Raw genomic sequence first — 22,946 nt, 5'->3', positions numbered from 1 at the left:
CATTTCAAATATAGTTCAGGAGATATGCTTTCGAATGTGTGGAAATATCCGCACAGCACTTCTTAGATTCATTATATTTTTTTTCAGGAATCTATGTGAACCTAGAAAAAGATGCAGCTGGCTTATTAAAGCAGCCATGTTCCCTTGTGGTGAAATGTAGTCTGGATTCCCAGGAGGGAGAGATTGCATTCCAGAGGACAAAGAGATAACGGTTTGGATTCTTTGGTTGGGAGAAAAAGAGTTAAAATGGCTCCACCCTAGCAATTATCAGAATATATCTTTAATGATGTAAGTGGTTGCTTTATAGTTGGGCAATATTACTGCCTATGTGTGAGGAACAATAAAGGAAACCGTTTAAAAGTAATAGTGTGTGTCTTTCTTGACTTCTGGAGCCTGATACATACTTCCCAGGCTTTGCAGAAGCTTGAATAAGATGCAGTTGCTTTAAAAAGGGCAGTGTGCATTTCTCTTGTGCATTTCAAAGCCTCTGTTCCAAATCCTTTTTTCTGAAGAATGTACTATAATTCAGCCATACCTGGGTAGGGGAATTGGTTTATGATTAACTCTTCTCCTGTCCTTTAAAGCAGTGGGAGACTGAAGCACCTCTCTTGGACCCAGTCCTTTTAAAATGCCTGCAGGCATGTTGATAATGTAATTGAACATGATTGTGATTGGTTCACATTCTTTCTACCATCACTACAAGTTGTCCTTAAATTGTGAGCACAGCTGGGACCAGAATTTCTATTGCTAAGCAAGGTGATTGTTAAGTAAGTCATACCCAATTTTACAGTCTCTTTTGCCAGTTATTAAGCAAAATCACTAGAGTTGTTAGGTGAATCTGGCTTCTTCCTATTGGCTCTGGTTGTCAGAAACTGTTTGGGAAGGTCACAAAAAGAGATTGTGTGACCAAGTGGTGGGATTAAAATTTTTTTGACTGGTTCTGTGGGTGTGGCTTGGTGGGTGTGGTGTGGCTTGGTGGGCGTGGCAAGGGAAGGATACTGTAAAATCCCATTCCCTCCCCACCCCACTAACCTGCTTTCCAGCTTCGTTCTCCTGTGCAGAGCAACTAAAGAAGACCCAATCAGCTGGGACTTGATGGGAGGCAGAGAATAGATGGGGCCAGTCAGAGGTGATATTTTTCAGTTCTCCGAACTACTCAAAATTTCCACTACCGGTTCTCCAGAACTGGTCAGAACTGGCTGAATACCACCTCTGGTGTGACCCCTGGATGCTGCAACTGTTGCAAAACACATGCTAGTTGTCAAGTGCCCAAATTTTGATCACACGATAGTCATTACTGCAAAGACCAATCACAGTGTTGTTTTCAGTGCCGTTGTAATTTCAAACATACAGTAAATGAATACGTGTAGGTTAAGGACAACCTATATCTACCAAAAAATAAAATCAATCAACCAACCATAAAATGTTGGCCATTCTTATTGGCTTGCCGTGTCGTCTGATGGTGCCCTGAGTGAATAGTAGCATCCGTAAAACTAATGGGTTACATATTAAAAATCATCATTTTCCATTCACTCGTAAGTTATTCTTTCTTGCTTTTCATTTCCTGTTTTCCATGAGATTTCAAGCCAACTTGATTCTTGTCTATATATGCTTTATCTCCCCCCCACCCTCATCTCCCATCCAATTTTTTCAATTTTATTGTTTTTATTCCCTTCCATTCTTGGCAAGGCTTCACTCCTTCAAAGGCAGGATTACAGTATATCCACATTTAAAAGAGAGCACAAGTCTGAGATATAACTCAGGTCTCATATACTATAGATCCTGTGATCTATTTCGACATGGATCAACAATGCTACACCCATCTTTGTGTAGTCTGAAATCCTTCCACTTCTTAAATATACTTAAGTAAAGTCCATTACATATTTGGGCTTTTTTTTTTTTAACTTCGTAGAAGCACCCACTTTTCCATGGCAACATCTAAAATAAGAAGTCTCCTCCTCAACAATCTGATGAGCATTTTCATGATTTTGGTCCAAACTGTTGTTATATTTTTAAAGCTTTAATTCTTCAAACAAAGTTCCTTTTTAGATTTACATACCCAAACTGCCTTATTATCAGCAGATAAAAGACAGACTGGTATTTTCTCTTTGCAAAGCTTCTTTTCCTAGAAGGGTGGTTGCAACAGAGAATGGAGAATTACTGCTGAACTCCTTTTCATTTAATTTTTATCCTGCCTTTTCATTGCTTTGTATAAATAACTCTTCCTATTTTCCTCCCCAAAGTTCCCCAACCTACTTTCAGGCCTAAGGCAGAACTAATACCCACTAGTTGTTCGCCGTTTTTTGTTTCTAAGGCTGGACTAGAACTTACAATCTCCTGATGATGGTTCAAAGTCACCCAAGCTGACTTTTATGCCTAAGGTGGGACTAGAATTCACATGCTGCTTGCTGGTTTTGGGGCCAGCATCTTAATTACTACACCAAACTGGTGTAATTACTACACCAAAGCCATTTGCATGGATATCTTCCTTAGCCCACAATTGCTTGGCAGACACCACTTGTACAGGGATAATACAATAAAGCAAAGAGCCATCACCAAAGACGTTTGTTAATTCCAAAATAGAGAGGCCAGTTCAAAATGAAGGCATTGGATAGCAGCGGCACCATAAATACAATTAGGAAGCTAGATACTGTATTGGCAAGAGGGGGAGGGGGGCAACATTGAAAAGAATATTTTTTGTAAGTTAACCAATATTTGGTCTGCTTGTGATCACAAATGAAAAGTCAACGTCAATCTTATCAGAGTTTAAGACAGGCCGTCTGCAAAATAGGAAAGAGGGCAGTTTACTTTTCAAGGGAGATTGTTAGTCACATGAGTTGGAACACCAACAAGATAATTCTGGATCTGCCTCTGTAGAAGTACTCTCCAGTGGTCCTTGACTTACCACAATTGAAACCAAAATTTCTATTGCTAAGCAAGATGGTTAAGTGAGTTACACCCACAATTATGACCTTTTTGCCACGGTTAAGGAAATCACTGTAGTTAACCAAATCATATGGCCATTGAGCACGTCCAGCTTCCCCCATTGACTTTGCTTGTTAGAAGTTGGCTGGGAAGGTCAGCTGACTCCAGGATTCTGAAATCATTGTAAATACATGCCCATGGCCAGGTACCTGAATTTTGATCCTGTGACCCATAAGGATGTGCAACAGTCACTTAAGATTCTCTCTCTCTCTCTCTCTCTCTCTGTGTGTGTGTGTGTGTGTGTGTGTGTTTCCTTAAGTTTTCGCGGGTACTTACATGTATGGTATTCAGCTTTGTTTGGGTATTTTCCCACGTCATTATAGTTGTGCTTTTAAAGTTGTAGCAATGTTCGGCAGAATCTCATCTTCCATCATCAGGCTTCTGTATTGTGTTAGTCTGTAAGTCAGACTTTCACAGCCCTTTCTGTTTTAAATTTGGGGCTAGCCTACTGCTGTGCCAGAATGGTTTTTTCTTGATCCTGATTGGTTGGGAGTCTTGGTCTGTGTTTATTGGTCTTGGAGAGCAAACACAGCAAAGTGTTCTGCTTGATTGGTGTTTCTAATATCTTCTGTCTGTTTTGTGGCTTTTTTGTGTCTTGATTGGCTGGCAACGTTGTGTTCCTGTATTGGAGGCTTTTAGTGCAGCTTGGCTCCGAGTAAATGGATGGCTATCATTTGTTAGGAAGCTAGGTTTCATCTGGGTGCCTGGTTGGGGTGGGTTTGAGCTGGAGGTATCAGGGGGGATCTGTTTGTGCCCAGGTGTTTGCCTGGCTAGTGGTGTGGAGATTTTTTTGTTTGTGAGTGCAGGCTTCCAAATGATTGACAGTCTGGTGGAATCATCTAATTTCTAATATCTTCTGTCTGTTTTGTAGCATTTTTTGTCTTCCTGTATTGGAGGCTTTTAGTGCGACTTGGCTCCGAGTAAACGATTGCCGTCCTGAAAGTATGAATAGAAGAGATGATTCCACCAGACTGTCAATTATCTGGAAGCCTGCACTCTCAAACAAAAAAATCTCCACACCACAAGCCAGGCAAACACCTGGGCACAAACAGATCCCCCCTGATACCTCCAGCTCAAACCTACCCCAACCAGGTACCCAGATGAAACCTAGCTTCCTAACAAATGATAGCCGTCCATTTACTCGGAGCCAAGCTGCACTAAAGGCCTTCAATACAGAAACACAATGTTGCCAGCCAATCAAGACAAAAAAAGCCACAAAACAGACAGAAGATATTAGAAACACCAATCAAGCAGAACGCAGCAAACTCCAAGACCAATAAACACAGACCAAGACTCCCAACCAATCAGGATCAAGAAAAAACCATTCTGGCACAGCAGTAGGCTAGCCCCAAATTTAAAACAGAAACGGTTGTGAAAGTCTGACTCGCAGACTAACACAATACAGAAGCCTGATGATGGTAGATGAGATTCTGCCGAAACATTGCTACAACTTTAAAAGCACAACTATAATGACGTGGGAAAATACCCGAACAAAGCTGAATACCATACATGTAAGTACCCACAAAAACTTAAGAATATGAATGAATATATTTATTTATTTATTTATTTATTTCAGAGCCAGTGTAACTTAAATGAATGGTTGTAAGTCAAAGACTCTAAGGCATTTAGGGAACAGCTTGTCTAAAACCTACCAGCTCCTGAATGGGCTCTCTCTTGAACTACATCTCCTAATTTTTCCACTATTGGAGAAATAGAGAGAGTCTCTTTTCTTTTTATTAAATTTGTATGCCACCCACCTCACCAAGGTTTATGCTGATTAAGTTTGTAAGAAAAGAGCATAATAGATTTTCCTTCTAAGCAATCTCGTGACACACTAAACCATGATGTGATGTGTTCAGTTGGTCTTAGGATGAAGTGAAAATCCAACTGGGGACAGCAAGTAGATAGGGAGATTCGCAATCATCTATGTCATGATTATCCCAAAGATGCTTTTCCAAAAGGCAACTGGACTTCCTTTGTTTTTTCTTTGAAAATGTTTTCATCCAAAAAGCTTCTTCAGTTCTTTCAAGCTTCTTGGATGACAAGTGAAATGTTCGAAGAAAAAAGAAAGTCTGGTTGCCTTTCGGAAAAAGCATAAGAAGTGAAACGTTTTCAAAGAAAAAGCCCAAGAAAGTCCACTTGCCTTTTAGAAAACCACCTTCGGAACATGTTGAGAGCAAGATGTTTTTTTTTTTTTAAAAAACCTGGATGATTCACTCTGTGGTGAGGTGGAGGTGACTAACCTGCTCTGTTTGTTGTATCTCATTTTTAGCGTCTGGGCTTTCCTCTTCACCGTCAACTCCCACCCAGGGAACCAAGCAGCCAGCATTTCCACTTGAATGCTACAGACATGAACCGGAAAGGCTAGAAACACGGATTCACACCCCCTCTTCTCCTCCAGATACTGGCCAAAGATTTAGCCTGCCTCCGGGGCAGAGTGCTGCCAAGCCACCCTCTCCAACACCTGTCTGTTGTGTTACCTCAAAAGTAGTAAGTACAGGTTCCTAAAAAAATTTTAAAAAATTGAAAGTGGCTGTAGCTTGGGACTGATATAGCACTTGTGACTGTCCAAGCATTTGTCACACTTTTTAGGCTAATGACACTTTCGATTCTCTCCATTGCTCTGGAGAGAAATATTGTCCCTAATTTGCACAAACAAGAGGGGAAACTGAGGCTGAGAATCCATATTTTGCCAGCTGATGGATGCCATAGTAGAAGTTACATGAGAACTAAAAATTAATATTTTTGACTTCAGAGTCTTTTGAGTGAGGAACCCATTGTGTGTCCACTTGAAAACAAGCTCCACAGAAACGTCGAAACAACCATGCACATAATTTCTGTGAGGTCCTTGGCGCTCTCTGAGTTTAGTTGTTTGCTTACGGATATTTTGTTACCCAATTAGTAATGTCATCAATATTAGCGAGTGTGAGATTTGATCTGTGATAATATATCGTAGACAGTTAATGAAATGTCTGCAAACAACTAAGCTTAGAGAGCACTGAAGACTCCACAGTTCAACCCTGAGCTACATATATTCTCTTCTAGAAGTTTTCCTTACTTGACCTGGCTTCACACGCCAGAAGATGGAAGACCTAGTTTTGCTACAAATTTAACACTAGCTTAGTTTTACAAAATGCTTACCCATGAGAAACTGAACTTCTGTGTGATCACTTAACATTATGATCTTACTTGATGATCCAGCAGTCACAAATTAACCACAGATTTGGGGGTTCTACAGCCCTGTAAATTACCTGTGATTGGTTAGATTGTAATTTAATGGGTCTAGTGAATGTTGATAGTGTGAATGAATGTGTTGGTAGTCCTCGACTTACAACCACAACTGAGCCCAACAAAGTGAGACAGTTGTTAAGTGAATTTTGCTTCGTGCCTCAGTTATTAAGTAACATAGGTTAAGGGAATCCGGCTTTCCCATTGACTTTGCCTGTCAGAAGTTCCCAAATAGTGATCACATGACCCTAGGACACTGCAATCGTCATAATACAAGTCAATTGCCAAGCGTCTGAATTTTGATCCCATTACCATGGAGATGCTGCAATGGTCATTAGTGTGAAAAAGTTGTAAGTCACTTTTTCAGTGCCATGGTAACTTCAAACAGTCACTAAATGAATTGTTGTAAGTCAAAGTCTATCTGTATGTAAAATGATGGCGCCTGAGATCCATAGCTCGCTGATATTTGGAGTCTAGGCATATAACTAAGTGGGTTGACAAGGATTATATCTATAATTACATTTCAACTACAGGTAATCTTCAATTTACAATTAAGCCCAAAATTCTGTTGCTATGTAAGGCATTTGTTAGGTAAGTTGTGCCTCCTTTTATGACCTCTTCATCATAGTTAAGTGAATCATTTCAGTTGTTAGTTGAATCATGTGACTTCAGACAGTCACTAAAGAACTGCTTGTAAGTCAAGGACTACCTGTGAATTGATTCCATTACAGAATTGTATTTCATTATCAAACTAATTAACATCATTAGTGCACTGATGTTATCTAGTTGGGTAATGAAACGTCTACAAGAAAGCTACCAAGCTCAGAAAGCATCAAAGATTCCTCATTTTAGCCTGAGCTATAGATATTCTCCTTTATTACTAGGGTTCTTTCCTTGAATGCTGGTATGATGAAACGATAGTTTATAGTTCTGTTCAACTATAAGAAAGGAAGTCAACAGACAGGCAGAAGGTAAAGATATCCACCGAATATGATAAAAAAGTCAATATGGCAATTTTGATGATGCCTGCTAATTTTTTTAAGTGCATGAAGCCTTTTTGTGTAGAGCCCATGATTTAGAAGAAGTGACTTCTCACCTGTAGAATTCCAAACCTTTTTTCTAAAGTGCTTCTGCTTTTATGATTTTAACAGTAGCTTAAATCAAATATTTAACTTCCAGCACAGATAAGTAATGGGGGAGCTTTTGTTTGCTAAAATTTACTTGCAGCTGAATAGAGTTCAAGACCCCCCCACCCACATGCAAAACTATGATAAGAATTAATTGATATCAAATAGGCAGCAATTGTAAATATGAACAACCCTGTGAAAGTGGATGTCTTGACCTACCCTGTCCTCTAGTTTGATGTTCAGCCCCAAAGGAAATTTGCAGTGAGAACTTCTTAGTAAGACGAGAATATTCAGCATTCTATTTGTTCCTTGAAAAGCGATTAGTTATTTCTAGAGGATCCATCTGAAGATAGCAAATTTAACAAAAGTTTAGTTTTGCTAAGGGGAAACTCAGCCCCTGCCCTGTAAATCTCTATTGATCCATCTTCCTCTGATTCTATAACTGGTATTTTTCCAATTGCCTGCTAGTGTGTCTCTGTTAAAGGGACAGCCAGTTTAATGCATTTCAAAATGTTTCACAGTATTTATTCAATAATTTCTCAACAGTGGCAGCTTTGAGATGTGTAGACTTAAATTCTGGGAGTTGAAGTCCACAGATCTTAAAGCTGCCTAGGTTGAGAAAACACTGGTTTATGTTACAACTTAATTCCTACAATGGGAAAAGCTTTTCTCTCCTGTAGGCTAAAGGGGCTCTTTAAGTCCAACAAGGAAAAGGATTTTTAGCAGCTATAAAATGGGCTGAGTTTCCCCTTCCCCGCTCCCTTTGGAAAACTCTCAAAATGGGTGCAGCATGGTCTTTGTTAAAAAGGAAATGTTCAACTATAGATGTGTTTTTAGACTTACAGGTAAAAACTTAATCTTTGATTTATGCATATCCCCAAAACTCAAGGACTTCAACATTTATGGATTAAGCTTCCTCATTCACCAATGACTACGTTTGTTTTTGGTTTTTTTAGAATACTCCAGGCTAAAACATGATTGTGTTCTTTGGGTTTATGAACTATGTGAATGTGGCGATTGCTATTACTTTAGGTTTAGTATGTTGCTCAAGTTCTTAAACCTAGGTTATCATAGTAATTACACATAAGCGTTACAAGTAGTCCTCAACATGTAACTATAATAGAATCTGTCCATTATAGCTATACCTCCTGGTTAGTCACATGAGGTTTTTTGTGGTAGTTATTAAGCAAACACTGTAGTTGTTAAGTAAATGACTTGCTATAGGAATGGTTTTGCCAAAAATAAAGTGCAGGTTTTCAGCAAAACCGTCATAGAACAAGGTCATGACTGCAGTATTTTGCATACAGCAATAAATATGGCTGTGTTACTAAGAGCCCAAAGCTTGGTCACATGACTGTGGAGGGGCCCCAACTATCATAACTTCCAGTCCTGGTCATGAGTCTCCTTTTGGGGATTGGTCAAACATTGAGGAATATCTGTATCTAATGTTTATGTAGCTCTCATAGACCCATTAAAATTACAAAATCTCAGATTGTTTCAACTCTCCTGATCTCCTTGTAGTAATAATTCCTAAGATAGGATATTCCACCCTTATGCAATATCTTTTCTATTTAAATTAATCATGGTTTGTTCATTCAACAATTTGCTGAATTTGCCTCTTTGAATATAAACTAATTGCACCGAAAGGGTTTCTTAACGTATTAGATTGAACTCTGGGGGGGTGTTCTATGCAGGGGTGGGATTCTATCAGTTCTGTCCACCTCTGTAGAACCAGTTGCTCTGAAGAGCAGCAGACATAGAACTGGTTCTGTGTCTGCTGCTGTTTTGGCCCACTTGCCTGCCCAGGCTCTTACCTGACCTTTATTTCCTGCTTTTTCAACCTCAGCTGCTTTGTGCTGCACAGCTGCAGCTGAAAAAGCAGGAAAAAAGGGCTTTTCCAACCGCTGTGCACTTGCATGCAGTGCTGCTCAGCTGTCCGGGCAGCTCAGTAGGTCGTAAATTGCAATAGTGCGACTCGCGCGACACAGAGCAACAGAACTGGTAGTTATACTGGTCGAATCCTATCCCTGGTTCTATGGATCAGTTCCTTGTATGAATATTGTTGTAGTGATTCACCTATACCTCATGTGAAATAAAACACTGGAGTTTTAAACCCTTTCTTAGAATTAAGTTTCATAAATTCACTGCAATATCCATATAGCCTGGATTTGCATGCAGTTACTGCACGTGGAATGGTCTTACATTCCTTCCTTCCCTCCACCTTTAACCAGCCTTTGGAGAATGAAGACTAAGATTAAAAAAATTACGAGAGTTAATGATTCTTATTTAGCTGAGAATACAGAGGTTACATTAAAAGAATTTACCAACTGGATTATAAGCTTTTCTTGGGGGTGGGTAAATCCCTGCATACTGAATTAAACTAGATTGGCCTTATCAGGGCTGCATAAATCCAGATCACCATTAAGATGCCTGTAGTCCAGGGGTCCCCAACCTCTGGTCTGTGGCACTGGCATAGCATGCCAGAAACTAGTTTGAACAAACTAGCAAAGCAAGATGCAGGGAGCACATGAAACCACACCCTTCCAATCCACAGAAAAACTTCTCTCCCCGGAACCAGTTCTGGTGCCCAAAAGGTTGGGGGCCGTTGCTGTAGACCACTAGATTATCCAATTCTTCCATGCCTTAATAAGCTTGAAAGAAAACAAGGGGTTTATAGTCTGAATGTCCCTCCCCCCCCCCATTCTTCTACAAAAATAGGTATATGTAAATATTATTTGTTCCCAAGGTCCAAAGATTTTCTTAGTTCCAAAAGTTCCAAAGTGGCTGTTATGAAAACAGTGGAGTTACCTCACAAATCTGAGGGAAGGGAGGGGTCTTTTCACTGGCCTTGAGGACTGCAAACCCTGTCTGTAGCCACAAGCACCCTGAAGAGTCCTTTTGGGGCACAGAAACTTCTGAGAAATTCTCTAACTAAACAAATGGCTGGTTTTGTTTTTAACCTGCCCTTTTAGCCAAGAGGTGGTACATTGTTCAGCCTGCCTTATATATAGCTCATCATTTTTTCTGAATTTCGGAAAATAGCAAAGGAAAAAAGTACAGTTGGTTTTTCAGCTGTGTTGTGTTCCATCCTACCCACAAAATAAACATATTTCTCTGCCTTTGCACCTTGTAGAGCTATGCCATTTGTCCTGCAGAGAAAGGGAGAGAAAACATGGTGAAGGTTAAATATGAAAGGGATTATCTCTTACTTCGTCATTTTAAATGCTTTTTCATGTGATGGCATAATTAAAGTCTCCCCCTAAATCTGCAGCCCAACAAAACAGCTTCCCCTACTTCAGAGGGAAGGAAATTTATTTTAAAGAAAAGAGGGTGCAGGGTTGATTTTGAGATGTATAGTATTCATCCAGCCACTGATGACTTATGCAGATATTTTTTGTGATTCAGCCACTCTATATTTTATGTTCTGGTGAAAATCACATAAAAATGGAGAGACTTATTTAATAATTGCAGGCTGGAATTTCAATTTTTCAACCTTGGCAACTTTAAGATGTGTGGACTTCAACTCCCAGAATTCCCCAGCCATTATGCCTGGAATTCAATTCCCAGAATTCTCCAGTGTGCATGGACCAATTCCCAGAATTTCCCAACCATTATGCAAGCTGGGGAATTCTGAAGGTTGAAGTCCATAGATCTTAAAATCACTAAAGTAGAAAGACTACTGTTCTAAACCATCCTTGCAATAGTTTATTGAACAAACCACAAATAGTACTCATGAGCCTAAAATATAATTTATAAGCCATCATAGCAAGTTCACAGAAACATAGTAAGCTAAAAGCCAGCAAAGTATAGAGGAGGAAAGAAAAGAATTTGAATTACTTATCCAATTATTCAGTAAAATATTTTGATAACATGTTAATAACAAAAACCTACACTGTAAGCCACCTAGAATCCCTTGAAGCATGTAGCATATAGATTTTAGTAAGTTAATTAATTGTAATTAATTAGATTAATGGGAACAGCATGAAAATCAGTTCTCTAGTGATTAAAAAAAAACATGATCAGTGACGTCACTAGAACTGTGAGTAAAGGTGCATTTGGATAGCATAAAAAGGAAATAGATAATAAATGGACTTATCCCCTTTCAAAATTATATCCATGCAGAATATTCTGTATTGCTTGGTAGGTCCATCAAGTTGATTGATTGATTTATATTACATCTTTATTATTTTTACAAATAACTCAAGACTGCAAACATATAAACACACTTTCCCCACAATAACAACCCTGCAAGATGGGTTGAGAGAGGGGTACTGGCTCAAGGTCACCCCACTTGGTTTCACAGTTAAGGCAGATACCTCACAGTTTCCTGTTTCTAGCATGGTGCCTGAACCACTGGATCAAATTTATTGGGTTATTTGGTAACCATTGACTAAATGCTATTCTGTCTATCTGATATTATGGGCTATCTATATAATAAGTATATATGTATGTCCTTTCATCAGTATATGCTACATTGAGATATGTTTTTGTGCACACACTCACATTCACATATTTTCAGAAGGTTATCCTAACCCAGAGATGATAAAAGCTCACTGATTTTGATTTTTCTTAACCACCATGTCCCAGATCTTATTAACTAGTTGCCTGGAGGACAGAAAACATCAATGAGATTTGTGGGAAAGGATAAAAGGAAAAGAAAAAGAAGGTGTAACAAGCCAAAATTAGCTGTTGGAAAATCAAATTCTTTCAGGAAGCTGATTCATCATAAAGAGGGAAGAAGTCTCCTTTAAGACTTGGAAAATGTATTTTCGGTTTGAGTATTATTTTGAACTCAAAATAGTTATTCATTCCAATTCATCACTGTCATATTTCATTTGAAACTAGAGAAATTGTATGAGCAGCTCTGATCGCGATCTTCGTTGCTCTGCAGTAAATATGCTTTGCAACCTCTTCAGGTATAGGAAGTCGACTTTCAATCATTCATTTAGTAGCAGTTCAGAGTTAAAATGGCACTGAAAAAAAGTGATTTATGATCAGGCACTTATGATCGTCACAGCACCTCAAAGATTATGTGATCCAAATTCGAGCACTTGGCATGTATTTGTGTCAGTTGCAGCATCCCAGGGCCATATGTGTCAACTAAAAAATACTTCTTTGGTCTTTTAGTTGTCAGAAGAAAGGGAGGGGGGAATGCAGTGCATTCCTTAAATGCTTCAGATAATCGCTTTGGCAACCAAAGCTTCTGGCATGCAAAATTATTACTGGAGAGCATGACTGATGACTCTTAGCTATGGATGTGTCTCATTGGAGAATATACAGGGGGGTGGGGGGAAGACCAGGGTCAAGGGTGAAATGAATGATGTATCAGTCAGCTGCAACCAGGAAATGCTGATTGTTAATTCCTAATAAATCAATCTTTCTTATTCTGAGAGATGTGGCTAGAGACTTATGATTTGAATGGAGGTGCATGTCAGAGTCCTGACAGCCAGCAAAGTCAACTTTTGACTAGTTAACTTTTGAAAAGCAAAGTCAATGGGAGAAGCCAAATTTGCTTAAAGACATATGATTTACTTAAAAACTACAGTGAATCACTTAACAACCATGGCAAAAAAGTTATAAAATCAAACTGATTTAAAGTGGTTTACCTTATCCTACAAATTAATATAATTGTCCCCTGCCTTTAAAGAACTTTTAATTGTATAGCAAGACTACTGTTTTACAGGTGTTTCTGTAACCCTTAAAATATGTTGCTCTTTTAAAACTCCTCAAAGCTATTTTAGTTGTTTTTATTACTTTATTATAACTTACTAGGGGTTCCCTAAGCAACGTTTGGAAATATGAGTAGTAAAATATCCAAAATAGAATCCATAGAAGACAGAGAAAGGATTACTGTGATAGTCTACCAGGAGAAGGAAAAGGTGCTTTCTAATGTCAGAAATACTTATTGTGTACTCTTCCTCCAATCACTCTCTATTAATGTTTTCTCAATTCACATCAAGCAGAAGTGGGCAACTACAGCAACTTTATGATCTGTGGACTTCAACTCCAAGATTTCCTGAGCCACTTGGCTCAGGAATTCTGGGAGTTGAAGTCCACAGGTTGTGAATTGACTACATTCAGTGTTGAGTTAAAATCAATCATCCTGAAAACAGGTTGTTCCAACATTCTGGAAATTTAACCCTTTGGGAACAGTCAAAATAGATCCTTGCTAACCTAAAATAATTGTTTTGACCTTGAAATGAGGTATTTTAAGCATGAAACATTTCAAATTCTTAACATTCTCTGCATCTTTTTCAGAAGTGTGATCAATGTTCTTGAACAGGGATTTTGTGCTGAATATGGAATTATCTGCTTCAGATTATGTTAGAACAAGTAACCCTTCAGTGTCTTATAATACATCTAGTGAATAAGCTAGTATTCTCCTTCCTTTCTTTTTTCTCCTCTTTCCACTTCATTTCTGGTTCATTCTATTGTGCTGTACAAGTGTTTTATTTTTGTGGTGGGAAAATCTTAGTCATTAACTTTATTGCTTTACACTCTTAAGATGCCATTCACTTCATATCTGCTTTCCTATTTCCTTAGCCAGATATTTCGTATCAGTTGGATCCAGCTAGAGTCTGCAGTGTTCCCTGGGGCCAAAAAACAGTCGGGGTGGTTGATTTATTTCTCAATGGGAGATGCTGTGTCAGACTTAATGACTGACTGAATTCTGCTTTCCGCTAGTTCGTTGTAATGTACAAAGTAAAATATAGATTTTAATTGCCTGCATTCTTAATGCATGTGATTTGTCTGGAAAACAAAAATCTGTTTGGATTAAAAGATACTGAATGCAGAAGAGAAACAGAAGTGAAACCTCCTCAGATATATTACAAGAGGATTTCTTCCTCAGACACAGTTAAGGCTAAATTATTGGAGACTATATAGAAGCTTTCAGGAGGGAAAAAAAACATATCTTTCCACATTCAGTCTCTAAAAACATGATAAATTATAAGGTGGTTTGTTGCGTTTTTCCTTATGGATTATTTGAATTGGTCTAGTTTGGTCCAGTTGGGTCTAGTGGTTAAAACACCAGTCTAGAAACCAGGAGACTCTGAGTTCTAGTCCCACCATGGACATGAAAGCTGGATGGGGGACTTTGGGCCAGTCATTCTCTCTCAGCCCAATCCATTGTTGTTGTTATGAGGAAAATAGGAGGAGGAAAAAATATTAGCTATCTTCACTGCTTTGACTAATTTATAAAAAATAAAAACAGATATAAATAAATAACACATATAGTCCTCAACTTGCAACCATTCATTTAGTTAACAATGGCACTGAAAAAAGTGATTTATGACAGTTCTTTACATTTACAACCATTGCAGCATCTCCATGGTCACAAGATCAAAATTCAGGCACTTGGCAACTTGTATGGAATTTATGCCCATTGCGCTGTCCAGGTGTCACATGATCAGCATTTGTAATGTTCCAACTGCCTTCTGACAAGCAAGGCCAATGGAGGAAGCCAGATTTGCTTAACAACCATATAATTCACTTAACAACTGCAGTGATTTGCTTAACTGTGGCAAGAAAGGTCGTAGAATGGAGGCAAAACTCGTTTAACAATTACCTTGCTTAGCAATGGATTTTTTTTTCCAATTATGGTCAGTAGTCAAGGATTACTAGTACTTAATACATAAAATGAATTGAGCCATTAAGGCTTGTAACCATGGCTTATGGCCTACATGTGAATTTAGCCACTTTGTTCAAGAAACTATGGTTAAATTATGGAATAGCAGAACTTGGAAAACCAATCTCTATTTTTTCTTGCTGTTAAATTGCAAAAATAAAAACATTTTTCCAGAAATATACCTGAATAAATTTAGGATTTTCTGATAACAATTGCTCCCTGCTAATCAGAGGTGGTATTCAGCAGGTATTGACCAGTATGGAGAAGTGGTAGTGTAAATTTTGAGTAGTTCGGAGAACTGGCAAATACCATCTCTGACTGGAGATTTTACAATATCCTTCCCCTGCCACACCCACCAAGCCATGTCCACAGAACTGGTAGTAAAAAAAGTTGAATCCCACCACTGCTGCTAATGTGTTAATAATTGATTCAGCCAGTGAGATGTCAGATTTAACCATGATGCTGACTTTACATGAACTCACAAGAGCTAAACAAAACATGATTCCATCTGGTTAATAGTTGGGGACAATCAGGAATCCCCAAGAATTAAAGACTTGCTCTTCCTTTTTTCCTCCAGTATGTATCATTGTAGTTAATATTTATCAGTTTAGCCAAGATTCCTGCTTTACTTGAATTTTTGATGAAGATATTTCCAAATGTTAGAATTATAGTTTCCACTGCTGTAGATATATTTACTAATTTAGATATAGAAGCAGAAATCAAATCCTTGGGACTGGTTGGGAGAAATAACTAATCATCCACCCTGTTTCCGATTGCTATACTATTCCATTTTGAAAGGCAACTTTTAAATTTCAGGATTTGTACATGTAGATACTCATAGTGATTTGTTGGTCAGGCTCAGGCTTAATCTATTCAGCAATAAAAGAAGTCTTAATAGATAGCATTACTAGAGGATGGAACACTGAGAGTTTAAAAGAGAAAAAACTTGAATTCAAGGAACCAGTAAGTTTTCAATTTAGCTAGAAGGGAGAAATGGCTTTATAATAAGTTGAAACTTTTTGTTGTTGGAATTTGAAATATCACAATTTAAATCAGAGAAGAACTGGAGTGGAAACTTAACCTTTGCAAAAACATAATTGTGGCATATGATATCTTCACAGATGGTAGGAAAAGTACCTTTTATGACTGTTTGGGAATTAAGATTGGTGTGGGTGATTAGCATTTAAATGGGAATTCCTTCAGCCTTTAACTTGCCAAGCTTATAAAAAAATGGATTTTTCTATTTTTTTAAATAGAGGTGCAGGTGGTCCTCAAAATATGACTATAATTGGAAACAGAATTTATATTGCTAAGCAAGGCAGTTGCTAAATGAATTGAGCCCTATTTTATGATCTTTTTGCCAATGTTGTTAAATGAATCCAGCTTACTGATTGGTTTTGCTTGACAGAAGCTGGGTGGGAAGGTTGCAAATAGCAATCATGTGATTACAGCCTGCTGCAGCCACCATAAATACATGCTGATTGCCAAGCACCTGAACTTTGATTATGTAACCAGGGGGATACTGCAACGGTTGTAAGTTATAGGACGGATCGTAAGTCATTTTTTTCAGTGCCATTATAACTTTGAATGGTTGTTAAATTAATTGTTGTAAGTCAAGGATTATCTGCAAGAGAAAGCATAGTTGCCCATTCAGTATGATGCCCCATGGATGTAGTTGTTGTAACAGTGATGCAAACTATATCATTTATGCATTCTTGTCACGATGGTGCACAATGTATTTTTGTCTACCCTATACAGATATCAACATAGCAAAAATGCATTTTAAACAGCATGTTGGAAACTCCTGCCTTTTTTGTTTTGGGCTATGTTCAAGGAATTTTTAGTAAGTTTTTTTATTTTCCGAATAAGAAGGGCAACTATTAGTAAACTGCAGCCATGACTTCTCTCAAAACGCTTGAATAATTGTACGCTATGCAGGCTGCCTAGCTGTGACAAGATTCTTGGCCTCTACCTAGCCAGCTAGCCTGATTAATATATAACCACTGGATTTAATCAAAACATTTGCTTTTGTATCTCCTGGCCTGTGCAGGTGCTGAAATGCAAATTGTTTTGGGGACAGTAATTTTTCCAGTCCTTGAAAAACCAAAACATTCGATACCAATAGTTTAGACCATTGCTTTTATAATTATATGAAAACAATATAAATTGAGTGTTCCTGTCTCTGTTTGGAGATTATGATGAATTTCTAATGCTCAATAGATGAAATTAATTCCAGGTACAGGTTGACCTCGACTTACGATTGGTCATTTAGCGACTGTTTAAAGTTATGACTGACCATCCCAGGAATACCTACAGCTCTGTTTTAAAGTTCTGATGGCTGCCCTGTCATATGATTGCATTTGAGGTTCTTAGCAAGTAACACATGTATATAGCTGTTTACAGTGTTTTGCAGTCATGTTAATGCAATTCACAACACTTCTTGCCAGAAACTGTTTTTTCTGTTTCTGGCAAAAAACATCCATGGATTTGTTTAACCACTGTCATGCTTGCTTATGTGTTTGTTTAATGACCACCACAAACAAAATTGGTCATGGTCAAATGATACGCTTAATGACCGGCACAACTTTTGATCAGAGTTCTGGCCTCGATTATGGTTGTAACTGTTGTAAATCGAGAATCACATTCATTCCTATGGCTCTTCTCATGGCCATTCTTGTGCAACTAGGTGTTTCTGGAATTTTGAGAGCATGACATGGGCACTCATAAAATGCCAGGAGATTGTGGCCAAATCTCAGAATGTCTATTTGAAATTCATGAGGTTGCTTCCCATTACTTCTGTGTCTTGTTTTTTTCCCTGGTGTACCAGCACACCTGGGTAAATGGGATCATTTCTAAATCAAGCCAATGATTTTATCTCCATTATTTCAGTTGTTTGTTGTTAAGAAAATAATTAAGAACATAATAATGTTAGAAGTCCCCTAAGTCAAAGTATGCTAGCATTTTAAGAATTTTAAAAATTGAAGTTCAAAACTTTTGTGGTGGAGCAAATAATCACTAATAGAACATTGTCTTTGTCACCCAATAGCGATGGCCAATGTTCCTTACAGGCAGTAGGAATTGGAGAATTTCAATCAGTTTGCCTTTACTATGAGTTTACTACACTGTATTTCTAAAACTCAAATGCAAACTTGTAATGTGTTATATATTGTATGTAATATTATGTTTATTTATTTAATGCCACTTACCTCACTGGTGAAGCAATTCTTTTGTTATTTACTTATTAGTTTGTTAGATGCTTTTATTGATTGACTAACAAATTGAGCATTTGTAAAGCATTTGTAAATATTTTATAAAGCAATTCACTGAACAATATGTATGGGGGGGAAAAAAACCCAAACCCACAACCAGAAAGAACTATATCAGGAAAAACTGGTTGCAAAAATGTGTCTCTTTTGTAATCTTTCTTGGTATATATTTCTAAAAGATTTTTAGAATAAAGGTCTTGAGCTACTTCTGGATGAAGAGTTTAATTACTTTTGAGATAAAAGCCAAAGCTTTAGTATTGGTTAAATTACAGTTCACATCCCTGTATTGCTGCCACATTCTATTTCTTAAAAATCTCATTCATAGTACTTTAAAAAATCTTTGGCTGACATTGAGCTGTGGCATTTTTCATCATTATTCTGACTCAAACTAATATTTTCTATTAACTTTACCCCTCTCCCCCTAAAAAAAAAACAATTTATGTTCTAAAAGGAAGTGCTGGTGAAATACAGATTTGAACTATTTTTGTTCTAAATTTATAATAAATGGTGTGCTTTCCTTTTATAAAATAGAATTTTCCATGACTAATGAAATTTATATAATGTCACAATATATTAATAGCTCTAAGAAGAATATTGTGACATAATAGAATTACAAATATAGTATCAGATTCTGAAAATCCTAGCATACTACAGAATAATTTTGTTTGTGTATTTCTGATGAATATTTAATATTCATTATCAGTATTGCAATAAACAGAAACTATATTGTTTTTGCTTACATCTTCACATTCTATATTACTTTTTGTTCTAAACCAGTGTTTTTCAACCTTGGTACAGGTGATCCTTGACTTACAACCATAATTAAGCTCAAAATTTAGATTTCTAAACAAGACAAGTGAGTTTTGTCATTCTATGACTATTCTTGCCACTATTGTTAAGTGAATCACTACAGTTATTAAATTAGTAACACAATTGTTAAGTGAACTTGGCTTACCAATTGACTTTCTTTGTCAGATGTTGCTCAAGGTGATCACATGACCCAAGGACAGTTTAAGTGTCATAAATTACAATAGCAATAACACTTAGACATATACCGCTTCCTAGTGCTTTACAGTCCTCTAAGCGGTTTACAGAGTCAGCCTATTGCCCCTAACAATCTGAGTCCTCATTTTATTGACTTTGGAAGGATGGAAGGCTGAATCAACCTTGAACCAGTCAGAATCGAACTCCAGGCTGTGGGTAGAGTTAGCCTGCAATAATGTATTGTAACTCCTGCATACCACAGCTCCTACATCATTTGTCTAGTGCCTGAAATTTGATCATGTGACTACATGGATAGCTATAGCATTAACACTTAGATTTATATACCGTTTCACAGTGCTTTACAGCCTTCTCTATGCGGGTTGCTGCAATGGTTGCCTGAATAACAGTCATAAGTTACTTTTCTCAATGGCATTGTAATTTTGACCATTCTCTAAACAAATGGTTGAAACTCTATCAGTATAGACTTCAACTCCCAGAATTCTCCAGTCAGAACACTAGCTGAGAGATCCTGGGAGTTGAAAATGACACATTTTAAAGTTGCCAAGGTTGAAAAACACTGTTCTGAACTATCTTTGCTATGGTTTATTGAACAAACCACAAGTAATATTCATCTACTAATGTGAGCCATAAAAAATGATTTATAAACCATCAGGACAAGTTCACACAAACATATTAAGCTGAAAACCAACAAGCCACAGAAGTGAAAAGGAAAAAGACTGAATTACTTGGATAACATACTTTGGTAACATGTTATATTGCCCTGTTTGAAAGAGTTGATACCATAGAAACACGAATAACATCCCTTGACACCATAGTAGTATTCCTGGACACTATAAAATCAAGATTAACTAACCTTGAAAAAAAGACACAACACAAAAAAACCAAACATCCAATAGCTACAAACCACACCTCTACCCAACAACCGCAACCCAATCCACAAAAAACCACAAATCCAACAAATAATGATGCCCCAATCCTTGTCAAAGAAGCTGTCGAGCGCAAACGGAAGCGTCCAAATGCCATCTTATTTGGTCTAGAGGACAATAATGACAATGATGACATCACAATTGTTCGCAACATCATCAGTAACTATCAAACATCAACCATCTTCCCTTATGAAATACTCAACATTTCCCGCATCGGCCCTGAGTTCAAAAACAGTGATGACTCGGTGGTCCCACGCTTCTGTAGGGTCATTAGGCACGCACTCCCCTTACTTTCTCCAGACCCACTACTACATATCTAAAATGCAAATTACTCAACACAAGAAGCCTCGCAAACAAAATGCATGAATTCCTCATCTTATTAGGCATGACTACATTTAACAAGCAAACGGAAATTCATTTATATTATAAAATCACTTGCCAAGAGCAACACCAATCATAAGAACCTCTGTTCTCGCCCTGACCTAACCTTACAACAACATGTACGATCCCATGAACTATGCTCTGAGCTCAAAAGACTCTATGAACAAGGAAATACTAACCTATACATTGACTACCGCACAGAATATATCAAAAGCAAGACCTTCAACTTACATCCCAATAACCATCACCCCAACATCCAACATTAGGCACGCACGCTCCTTACTTCCTCCAGACCCACCACTACATATCTAAAATGCAAATTACTCAACGCAAGAAGCCTCGCAAACAAAATGCATGAATTCCTCATCTTATTAGGCATGACTACATTTGACATTATATTTGTCTGTAGACGTGGTTAAATGCATCTTTTCCAGACTCCATTTCCACAGCGAATATCATGTCTATCGGTCAGATCGCAAAATCCATAGAGGAGGTGGAGTTGCTATCTTCTACAAAATATCCCTAAACTAAAAAGATTCAAATTACACAGGAACTTGCTCTTCCAGAAACCATTGCTGGTGAATTGTCCTCAAATATCACAATCCATTTCTTACTATGCTACAGAGCCCCTGATTATGACATAGTTCATGCAAACAAGCTAACTTCACTGCTAATGTGAGCTGCCTCTTGCCTATACCCTCTTATTTTACTTGGTGACCTCAATCTACCTCTTATAAATTGGACCCTAAATGAATGTACATCCGAACCTATACATGCAACTCTGTACAATGCCATTACTACACTGGGACTGGATCAATTAGTAACTATTAACAAAGGGGTCTGTAAGGGGCATGCATAAGTGCACTGTTGTGCCTACCGTCCCTGTCCTATTGCCCCCATTTATCCGTACCTATTTCCTGTATTCTTACTCATGTTTATACTTATACCTATTATCTTATAAGCGATTAACAAATAAATAAATAAAAATAAATTATAAGCCACTCAGAATCCCTTGAAATGTGCAAAATATAGATTGTAGTTAATTAATGATTCATGTAATTGGAATTAATTCAGTTAATGAGAGCAGCATGAAAATCATGTTTAGATACCAGTCAGCTCTCTGGTGCTTAAAAAAAAATCAACGGGGTCATTAGAGCTAAGAGGAAATAAGATGTATTTGAATAGCATGAAAATGTAAATAGATGTGAATGGAGGACTTATTTCAGAATTGTACACATACAGAATATTCAAAATATTCATATATGTTGTTTGGTAGGTTCATCAGACTGAGGCTGCATATGATCTAACAATTTAAATGTAGTGATCCAGTGCAGCTACCAGACACAACTAAACTTTTAAAGAAAATTTCTGCTTTTATTTTTACTGCCCTGCTTTTATCCATCCGATAGTATTAGTAGATCATGTAGCACGTGCTAATGTTTGACTACATTATATTTTTCTTGGTTGAAATACAGTGCTTGGTTCTTTTTGAGCTTCATTGTTTTCCTGCAAATTTTTCATTACTAAACTAATAAGGTCATTAGTGCTAAAAGGGAGTGAAGTTGCTCTCTGTCTATATACAAGTGCAGGTGTTGGCAACTATGGCTCCTTTATGATCTATGCACTTCAACTCCCAGAATTCCTGAGCCAGCCTTATTAGTGACTTGCCCTGTCAGTGTTGGTGGGAATGTTGTTTTTTTCTTGGCAGTTCCGTGATTAGGCTATTATTTGCTGTTTGATTATTTGAGTTGACAGTTCCTGGATTGGGATACCATTGCTAAGCCTTGGTTTCTTGGACTTGGCCACGGCTTGACATTTAAATGTTTTTCTAAAATGCAGGATAGGCACCTAAGAGTTCTCACTGTGAGTGAGATGTTTGTAAGAATTTTAAAAAAGGTACAAGATAGTCCTCAAGTTATGACTCAAGTTCAGCAACTGTTCAAAGTTATGATGAACCACCCTACAGCTACTTACAACCCAGATTTGAAGTTTCTACATTGGTCTCTGTCCTCCCCCCTCTGCCCCCCACTCTCACAGCTGATGATGGCTGGTCTACCTCCCCTCCAGACACATGATCAGATTTGGGCACTTAGCAGTCAGCCTACATTTACAGCTGTTTGCTGCATCCTGCAGTCATGTGATTGTGATTTACCTCTTTTGCTGAAAATCAATGCTTAATTTCTGGCAAAACAAGGCTTGCCGTAAATGAGGGGTTTGCTTAATGACAGCAGCATTTGCCTAATGATTATGGTGATTACTGAATGACTGCAGCATAAAACATTGTAACATTGAGCGCATCCAGATGGTGACGCACCAGCATGATTTAAAACTGTAATTCCAGGCTCAATTATGATCATAAATTGAGGACTACCTGTATTGTGGTTATTTTACATTCTAATTT

At 37.7% G+C, this 22,946-nt stretch overlaps 1 protein-coding gene across 6 annotated transcripts in view; it reads left to right on the top strand.

Moving 5' to 3' along the window:
- The window catches only part of PRKAG2 (protein kinase AMP-activated non-catalytic subunit gamma 2), a 271,216-nt gene that overhangs the window by 162,377 nt on the left and 85,893 nt on the right, over nucleotides 1-22,946 (top strand). For 5 of the 6 annotated variants that reach the window (XM_087916094.1, XM_026719904.2, XM_087916095.1 and 2 more), the window contains one exon: nucleotides 5,258-5,475. In XM_087916094.1, coding sequence (XP_087772220.1) covers nucleotides 5,258-5,475 — 218 coding nt within the window. Of the gene's footprint in view, nucleotides 1-5,257; nucleotides 5,480-22,946 lie in introns of all 6 variants that reach the window. The other variant, XM_087916093.1, reaches the window with a different exon arrangement.

Source organism: Pseudonaja textilis, chromosome Z (genome assembly GCF_049901715.1).
Source record: "Pseudonaja textilis isolate UNSWEBS1 chromosome Z, rPseTex1.2, whole genome shotgun sequence".
Lineage (NCBI taxonomy): Eukaryota > Metazoa > Chordata > Lepidosauria > Squamata > Elapidae > Pseudonaja > Pseudonaja textilis.
The sequence above is the reverse complement of the archived record's forward strand: the minus strand, read 5'-3'. Positions and strand labels throughout refer to the sequence as shown.